General features: G+C 42.2%; 1 protein-coding gene across 1 annotated transcript; it reads right to left on the bottom strand.

Moving 5' to 3' along the window:
* Window positions 1-4,834: 4,834 nt before the first annotated feature.
* LOC119887981 lies at window positions 4,835-9,017 on the bottom strand. Its single transcript, XM_038698485.1, has 6 exons — window positions 8,527-9,017; window positions 6,465-6,725; window positions 6,099-6,353; window positions 5,770-6,015; window positions 5,367-5,624; window positions 4,835-5,133 (listed from the first exon to the last, which is right to left on the bottom strand). Exons 1-6 carry the CDS (start codon window positions 9,000-9,002, stop codon window positions 4,968-4,970), a joined length of 1,662 nt encoding a protein of 553 aa, XP_038554413.1. The 5' UTR covers window positions 9,003-9,017; the 3' UTR covers window positions 4,835-4,967.
* Between the last annotated feature and the right edge of the window lie 728 nt (window positions 9,018-9,745).

Raw genomic sequence — 9,745 nt, 5'->3', positions numbered from 1 at the left:
TATTTATAATGCTTCTGTGTTTATCTTTAGTTAGATTATAGTTTTAGTTCAGTCCCTAGTTTAGATTGTGTCCCTGATTCACATGTTCACATGTTAAGGATCAAAATATCTGAACAGTGAAACAATCATGATCAAACATTAGACGATGAAACAACATATTTTTATATGTGACTTGCAAGGCCGTTGTGCTGAAAGGTGGTGGAGACATAAGGGCTCAGATTAGAGGAGTCTTAGCTCAGCAGACGTGATGATGCACAATCAGAAGCTTGTTTTGCATTTTTTTCTTCTATATTTAAAGTGCTTTGCATCTTATTGTGCAAATAAACCTTTTAAAAGCATTTTCATTTGTTATTTAACATTTCTTGTTGCTATTTTTCAGAACATTGTTAACAAATGCTTTGAAAAAGTGATGATGACTGCAGCCAGCAGACGGCGCTCTGCCTCTGCAGCTTTGTGTTTGCAGAGACAGAACCCAGAGGGAGAGGAGGGCAGCACAGACTGCAGATAGTATCTACATTCAGTTTAAACAAGGATGAATTCATGGGAGATTTTAGATTAAAGATGAGCAGTGTGGGCCCGCACAGAATTCTGGGTCATTTTCAACTCCACACAAAAGAGCAGCTAGCTGGTGAAATGACAGCAACCGGGAAATTAACTCGATATGAACGAACACAGAAGTGGGTTTCAGAAGCGAAAACTGAAAGAAGCAGCCGAGAAAGAAAAGATCCATATAACAAAATATTAATTTTCCTTAAAAAGACAGACGGGATGGCAGCAACACGAGCTGTTAGCAACAAGAGCCGAAGGGGGCAGCTGCTGCCATAGCAACAGCATCGCACCATCCACCTCAGTGATGATGAGGAGGAGTAACGTTACTTTCTAACTTCTACAGCCTGAAACACTGTGCACTGTGCACGTTTCTGAGCAAGCAGATGCCGTATTTACAAAAGTGACATGACCTGGACATTTCCCACGCAGCTCCTGTCCTTCCCAGGTGTTTCAGAGACCGCCTCTGAAAAGCTTTGGGGTAGTCTGCACTGTTCTTCTGCTTTTATTAACAATCCCAGTGAGTGTGGCCTCTGCTGAAAAATCCTTTTCCAAACTAGAACTTCTCAAATGTGAAGAGCTCACTGGGACAGACACGTTACTTTAAAAGTCAAACTTGTCCAGGTCCAAGTTAGTTTAATGAATGATGTCATTAGAAGTTGTTATTTACAGCTGGGAAATATTGAAAATCTGTGATATAATAATAATAATTCCAGGTCATATTGTCCCCACTGTTTTTTCATCATCACCATTTAAACTGCATTCTATTAAAATAGTATAAAAAATAAATTTTAACTTGTGTTGTAACGTTTTGTTTACTTGCCGCAGCCTGACAGGAAACAGCAGCTCTTAGATCTTACAGGAGAAAGAGGAAGGTGTAGTAAAGGTTAAATGACAGTTGGTCACAGTAATGCACCACCAAGCAGCTAGTAAATCAATTAATCAAATAAACTTCCACTTGTGGAAATGTTTTATGAGGAGGGAAAAGCATTCAACACATTTGTTAGACCACATACGTTCTGTCTACAGAGGGCACCTTCAAATAAAGTTTAAAGAAATTAAGACTCCCAGAAATCCTCTCTGCCTCCACGACCACACATAAAACATGCTCTAAAAACAATCACACTTAACAAAATCATAAAATTCAGCTTAATAACTGTCAAGATTTGTCTCGTTGACCATCATTAGCTTCAGCTTCAGCTTCATCTCCTCATAGCTTAACTAATTACATGTTGTTTATACTATTTCTTAGTCACCACTGGTTCAGTCAGCCAGCCCGTCCAGGGAGAAGTGCTTCCTGAAATACGCCTTGTGATTGGACAGTACTTCAGCAGACAGCCGAGCATCGGCCAAGATGGCCCTGCCTCCCGGCATTTTTTCAGATCCTCAGTTAATTTTCAGAGTTTCAAATCTTTTTTCCAACATAAGAGCACATAAGAGTTTTCTGACCACCATTTACAAGGTTTCAAACCTGTAAAACAAACTAATACACTATGAGATTCACCCTTTCAAAGGAAAGTTTCAACATTTTGAAACCTTATTGCCAACATATGTGTGTGATAGACTGATTGATTTTTGACATGTGCTAAATAGGCAATGAAATAATCATAGAAATATACACATGGAATAAAAGATAAACATATCTATCAGTCATGTGAAAGAGGTTATACGCAGAATATTAAAGCAAGATGGAAGAAGAGGGTGACTTCTTGTTTATTTTAAAAAATGTTTACGTTTGTGTTGGAGATTTTCACCTTTACGACAAATACATAGCGGCTCCAAATATCGGCCAACTTGACTACTAATAATCAGTATCAGCCTTGCAAAAATCCTATCAGTCTCCCTGGTCCTGACCTGAGAAAGACAACAAACACTCACAGTAACACTCTGCTTTTATTGGAACAAAATAATAACAAAATAATAAAAAACAGGTGTTTGCTCAGGTGAATCAGCGCTGCCTAGCAACCGCTTCTGATTGGTGGAAACCTCTCAAACGATAATTAAACAGGAAGCAGCAGAAGTTTGTTTTTATTGATCAATATTCCAGATACAAACAACCTGGCTTTGAGTTTCACTTTCTACAGAAAGGACCAACAGCCGGAACAAAGACAAACTAGGAATAAAGAAATGTGTGTTGTGTGATTCTGCTGCTAAACTAAAGACTTCACTGCTTTTTCATTTTCATGACATTAAAGGCTTTTTGTAAAAGAAAGAACTCAGGTTTCACTTTAAAAAACTTAAATTTGTGAATATAACATAGAATAACGGTCAGTAAAATAAAGAGTGCAGTGATTTTAGTAACAATTCACACAAAAGCAAATCAAGGGAAAGGTACAAAAGAAACAATATGAGGTAAAAGGCGGATCTGATACCTGCTGAGATTAGCTGGGAGGCTTCAGAACAGAAAACCTCAATGTCCCAGCAGACCAAACGTTCGTTCGCTCAATTAACTTAAATTGTCCGATTTCAAACAGATTTCCTCCTTAGAGGACAAACACAAAGGTACCAGGATGAAGCGTGGCCGACGCTGCAGGTCAGTAATATCCACAGTTAACAGGAGGTTCCAACATATAATCCACTTAATAGTGTCATGTTCCTGTGTCCTCTGGCCCCCCTGTGTTACAGAGGCCCCTAAAGTCTCACCTGTTCTGCTTTGCATATCACAGGGGTCCCCCAAACTTCACTTCCCCCTCCCCTTTTAAAACATGTCAATAATGCAAACAATAGTGAAAGAGATAATATAATATAATGATAAATGACAGTCCAAACTACAATCCATGGTTCTGTCTCAGGCCTCTGATTTAACAAACAGTTTTTTAACATGTGAAGGAACCAGGAGTTTTTAAAAGATCACTTACAGGCAGAAATAACTTCATACAGTGTTTTCTAATCTGGTAATGGATTAATTGTCTCTTGGAAAAAAAAAAAACAGGGTCCCTGATTAGAAATTTCTGAGAACAGTTTAAAGATTTAAAGTCCAGACGAAAGACCGAGCAGCTTTTAGAGATGAGAAACATAAAGATCACCACAGTCAGTAGGATTCATCTTCTGGGAACCATGAAGGTCTGAACCACATTTCATGACCTGGACCAAAGTGGTGGAGGGACCGGAGCCGACATCACCGTCCCTGGAGCCAAAGGAAAGACTGAGACAGTTCAAGGACCTCCAGGCCCTCAGTTCAGGATCATAGAGGACTTCAGTTCAGTCCTCATGAGGCACCATGAACTTTTTCAGTCCAGAGACAGAAGCAGGGGGTTATGGGACGAAGAACCACCAGCTGATGAACGGTACATATTTAACAAGTAATTCAACTATCATGTTAAAACTGTAAACTGATGAACATGTGAGCGATGTTATCAGGTAGCTGGTTACGATAAACAACACCTGAAAGTCTTCTTCATGGATTACATTTATACAGCCATTTATCTCAGATACTCCTCTCAGCCTCCACCAATGTGCAGCACCCACCTGGGGCCTCCACGCTGACGAGCGGGTCACCAGAGTTCAAACCGCTTGTCTTTCTTAAAGGGTGTTCGATCCACAATGTTGTTGCTGAAGAGTCTAGAAAAACACCAGAGCAGAGAGCAAACGTTACTCATTCAGCCACAATAACATGAGGAACAGGAGGAATTGAACTCGTCTGAGATCATGAAGGATTTCTCTGTGAGCACAAATGTCTTCATAAATGAACGGAGCACTAATTAATGTTTGCTCACCGCACAGTGCCGATGGAGGGGTTGATGGAGACCAGGTGGAGTAACTTTCCAGCTGAAGCATCAGAGATCTTATTGTGACTCAGACTGTAACATGCACACAAACACAAACAGAGACACGGCGCTACATTTATTACTGCCGAGGACAGAGCCCACACAGCGCTGTACGCATTTTAGTCACATGATCACATGTGTGTGTACAGGGGGACACTCACTCCAGGACCTGGACTTTGTGCAGATGTGTGATGAGTGTGAGCAGCAGCTGGTCGGTGAGCTCACAGTGACTGAGGTCCAGCTCGGTCAGCCCTTCAGAGAAGTCCAGCATCAGGGCCAAAGCTCCACAGGCCCTCTGATCCAGTGAGGTGTGACTGAGGTCCAGCTCTCCGTCCAGGGCTCTACACAGGGACACCGCCCGTCTCACTGTGTCCCCCTCACTGTTCACAGGAACCAGGGACACCAGCTGGAGGAGGACGGCTTTACTGGCTCTAAACAGCAAAGAACAGACTGTTACGATGCATCAACATGAGAACAAGCTCCTTCTCTGGTTTAGGTCACGCTGTGGTCTTTCCCACCTGAGGCGGACTCTGCGGAGGACAGGAAACAGCAGGTCCAGTCCGCTGTCCTCCACCTCGCAGTCCTGCAGGTTGAGCTGTGTGTCCCGGACGCTGCGTCTCAGGATGGCGGAGACGGCCCCGCAGTCCTCACCGGTCAGACTGAGAGTCTCGCTCTGATCCTCCTCTGGCAGCTCCACACAGGAGGAGCAGGACAGATCCAGCCTGTGCTGCACAGTCCTGAGCAGGCCGACTGCTGCCCCTGCTGGGCGTCAGAGGCAGCACAGCAGTGCACCAGCCTCAGCAGCAGGTTCCTGTCCACACTGGAGGGAACATGGATTCAAAAATACATCAATATAAACAATCTGACCATAAACACCAAAATAATATTAAAGGATTATTAAAGATAAGCTGAAGATTTGGAACCAGTTTGTAAAGAATCAGAATGATCTTTTAATGTCATATATTTTCTAAGGTGCTCCAGGTAAAGGTGCATTATCTCCTGTGTGTTGGAGAGGACTGATCCAGGCACAGCTCTGAGAAACGAATGTCTGACCTGAGCTGAGAAACTTTGTCCAGCGTAAAGAGGATGGACTCTGTGTCCCCTGTTGGTATGGAGGTCCACTGGAGGTTCAGTTTAACTCTGTCACTGTGTTTGAGGGTGAAGAGCAGAGCAGCACAGTCCACAGAGTCCATCTCTCTGCAGGTCAGGTTGATCACATGATCCAGTGACCTCAGTAAACTGGGTATAATGGGACTGGCACGAGCTTTATAGATCTCTCTGATGGCAGTCAACACAAAGCCGGGACTGGGCCTGAAAGCAGAAAGTGTGTTCACCAGGACACTTTGTTCAGTCAAAGAATGAACAAACTGCTGTAAAACATGAGCCACAACAACACAAGAGATTGAACAGGATCAGCTGGACGTCTGTTTCTGGTAAAAACAAACAAAGTGATCACCTTTTAAATACAATCCTGTCCAGAAAGGGAAGCAGACGTGTGACGCTCTCCTGTAAGAAGAGGTTCTTCCTCAGGTTCACAGCGATGGTCTGAGCTGACGACTGCAGCAGATAGTGAAGAAGCTCCCAGTTCAGACAGCAGGAGCTCAGGTCTCCACCAACCTTACTCAAGAAGGACCGGGTCAAGACCTCGTCCTGGACTTCATGGAGGAGGGAGAGGAGCTGCTGGAAAATCTCCTGACTCAGTCTGCAGATAAAAAGTGAAGTATTAATACATTTAGCATGTTCATTGATTAGTACGTGTTGATGAGGCTCAGGAAAGACGTTTACTTGATGGTTAGAGGACCGTCGTGCAGCAGCAGAGGAATGAGACCCCGAGCAGGGACGCAGAACTCAGTCAGGTCCAACCGTCTGACTGCCCAGGATCTCAGCAGGGACGCCAAACTACTGACGACCTTCAACAGCACTCTGTCTGATGGTCGGGCTTTCTGAGGGGCCAGAGAAAGCTCTTCAACAGCCAACGGACAGGCCGCTCTCCCTCTTCTCACCCATCGACACAGTAGCAAGGCCATGTCGCTGGAAAGCCTGGAAAACAAAGAGAGAGCAGCTGTGATGTAAAAGACGTTCAGCACTAACTGGACATCCAAACTGGAGGAGATGGTGTTAAAGAGCAAAGGTAATGATATAAATGTGAACCTCAGACTGTGGAGTTGTGTTGTACAGCTGAAGAGGAGGGAGGCTCCTCTGACAGACATCTTTCTGGGTGTGAGGACCAGATCCACATCAGAGCCACAGAGTCTGAGAACCCTCCCCACAGACCTGCAGGTTTTCCTGTGTAACTCTCCTGTTAACAGCAGGGTGAAGCCCAGGAGCTGCAGCACAGAGGCCAACTGCTCTGCCTCTCTGGATCTTACAGAGATGACTGCACACAGACTCTGGAAGAACTCTGGATCACAGCTAAAACACAAAGTGATGCATGAAGAGTGAAAACAGCAAAGGTAAAGTACAGCACATACTGAGTTACAAACAGGTCCTGACATTAACAACCGCCAAATGCGGGTGGATTTCGGCTGTGGCGGGTAACACAGTCACTCCCACTAGCCACTTCGGCCTGTTGAACAATTGTAGTCTTGTCAAAAGGCATAAATAACAAACGAATTGCAATGTGACACTATAACACTACAACTCCTATGAGTACTACCCGCACATATTGGTCCATTAGTTAAACATTTGTCTTGCGCGCTACTGACGAACGACACTGTAAACAAGAAGACTTTGTGGAGATTAAACACGCGGACTGGCCGTCGGAACAAGGGCTGTTTTGGCCCGCCGTTAATTATCCACTAAACCAGCGGCAGCCATGACAAAAAGCAGGTGAATCCACACATCAGGCGCGTCTCACTCTCTCACCTCTCCTGCGAGCGCGCACGTCAAATAGCCTATGGCATCCAGACTTTTGTCAAAGAGAATATAAAAGTTGAATCTGTCACAGGACAGCCACAGTCCCTCAGACCTGTAGACCGTCAGCCTCCTGATCACTTTTAACTTGATGATATGATCTCTGTCATCACGCGCTACTGGTCGCATGCACACACACATCAACACAGCATTCAGTCAGTGCTGAGTGTGCGTGGCCGAGCGGTGTGGAGAAGAAATGCACAGGTGAACGAAGGAAAGAGAAAAGGCAGAGCAGAGGCGGAGAAAGAAGGAAAGCCATTAAATGCTGTCAAATATAGATCTCTTCATGATTAAGGAAAATGCTGGTGTTTATAAAAGAAAACAACAGACTACTAGCAGGGCTGCTCTTCATTTCGACATATCACAACTACATTTCCAGAGATGATTCCATGTTTTAATAAAATGTTTTCATGCCATGTATGAAAGCAGAAGATGCGTTTGTAAGAGGAATAATCTGGAAAACAAAGACTTGTTTACTCAATTCATATCTCCAGGTACTCAGAGCTACTGCAGAGCTTCATGATGATAAACATAAATCCAGTCAGAGCTCTGAGGAAATGCAGATGCAAAACAAACACTCCAAAAAGGCACAAAAATGATATAGGCCTATAGATGAAATTTTAATCCTATTGCCTTAATTGTGTGTGATTTTTTCATCTTTGCTCTTTGTTTCTAATGCAGATAATTTTTCTACTCTGTATTACAGTATTTAGCCTGCTGCTTTTATAAATAAATAGGATTTAAACAATGTTTCTGGTGAATATAGTTTTCAGTTTAGTTTTTATCTTTTCAGTTTATATTTTACACCCACGCAGCACTTTTATTATATACAAGAAAAAGCTGCTCTTATTGTGTTTATCTTAATAGACTATATGTTTTCAAAAAGGATTTTTACACACAACCTTATCAGAGCTAATGATAATATTAGTACATTTTAGCACGCCAATTTAAGCACTTTAATCATGAAAAATTTAATTTCCCAACAACACAAATGTGGCTAGTGAAAATGCTGCATGGCTAGTAACTTTGGAACCACCAGCCGCATTGGCTGTTGAGCAAAGAAAGTCAAGCCCTGGTTACAAACCATCTAATATACAAAGTCTTTCAATCAAAGGATGAAATTCAGAGAAAACACATACAGTAGGATGGAATACTCTAATTGTATATGTTTGTTTAGCTGTGATAATATGTACTGCTAAATAATTACTAAACAGAGAAATGGCATTCAACCTTATCTACATTATGTTTATTTGTATATGACCGTAGATTAGGAAAAAATTGACATATTTCTACAACTTACCTGAGCTGTGAGATATAAGGCAGACACTGTAGGAAACTCCTCACTTCACTCTCTTCATCTGAGCAGCCTGTCAGCTCCACTGGTTTCTTCTCTGGTTGGAGTTTCAGCACTTCCAGGAGGATGGAGGTCTTTCTCTCTGAGAGGTTTATGGACCAGACTGCAGGAGCTGACTGGAAAACTGACTGTAATGATGGAAGGACCCTCAAGCCTGTTTTAGTCTCATAGTCCTTCAGGTGGGAGCACAGATCCAGAAGGAAACCACTCTGATAACCCTTGAAATCATCATCATCGTCATCATCCAAGTATTCTTCTTTAAAAGGGAATGATTGATATCTGCACACTGATGATAACAGCTCCAGTATCTTCTCTCCTGTCTGTTGTTCTCTCTCTGCTGCTGCACAGAACAGATTCCCAAAAACCTTGACTCCACCTGATTCTTCAAACCCGTCATAGAAACTGGAACGAGAATTTAACATTTTGTTATGATCTGATATAAACAGCAGAAAAAGAGCCATGCAGTAATAATATGGAGTTTAGCTGCTAAAAGCCTACAAATACCTGCTGATGAGCAGAATACAGTAAAATCAATCAACCTAGAACTCGAAAACAATTATTTTAACAGGGTGTATTTGGATTTTAGAAGAGTTTTTAAAAAAAATTATTGACAAAATGTTGAATGAAGCAGGAAAGTCAGGCTACAAAGGTGTATCCTCTCCTCTGTATTACAGATTGTATGTTATACTGGAATACCACTCCTGAACCAACAGGGTGGCTGAAAGGAAAACTTTACCCAAAACATTTATTAATCAATCAGCTCCAAAGCTGAGATACTGGACCACAAGTTTTAACACCCATCATTCTGTAAAACATTATTATTAAAATGATTAAGAGCTCAAAATGTGAACTACTTTCAGAAATGTGGTTCATTAATATCAGTGTGTTCGTCGTAGTGACTACTGATGAGCAGAATACAGTAAAAAAATCAATCAACCTAAAACTGAAGTAACAATGATTTTAACAGAGATATATGTGGATTTTAGAAGAGTTTTACTAAATTAAATTTACAAAATGTTGAAGGAAGCAGGAATGTCAGGCTCAACCTGTTCTCACTCTGAAGTCCTCACATATGGACACATGGTCAAGATCCCTTGGTGTGTTATAAAGCAATTGGAAGCCTTTCAGAAACATTGTTGATGAAAGTAGGTGTAGGATAAATAAC

The sequence above is a fragment of the Micropterus salmoides genome, unplaced genomic scaffold, assembly GCF_014851395.1.
Source record: "Micropterus salmoides isolate LMB-PRFRI ecotype aquatic unplaced genomic scaffold, ASM1485139v1 Ms_hic_scaffold_4611, whole genome shotgun sequence".
NCBI lineage: Eukaryota > Metazoa > Chordata > Actinopteri > Centrarchiformes > Centrarchidae > Micropterus > Micropterus salmoides.
This window is presented reverse-complemented; position numbering and strand designations above follow the sequence as displayed.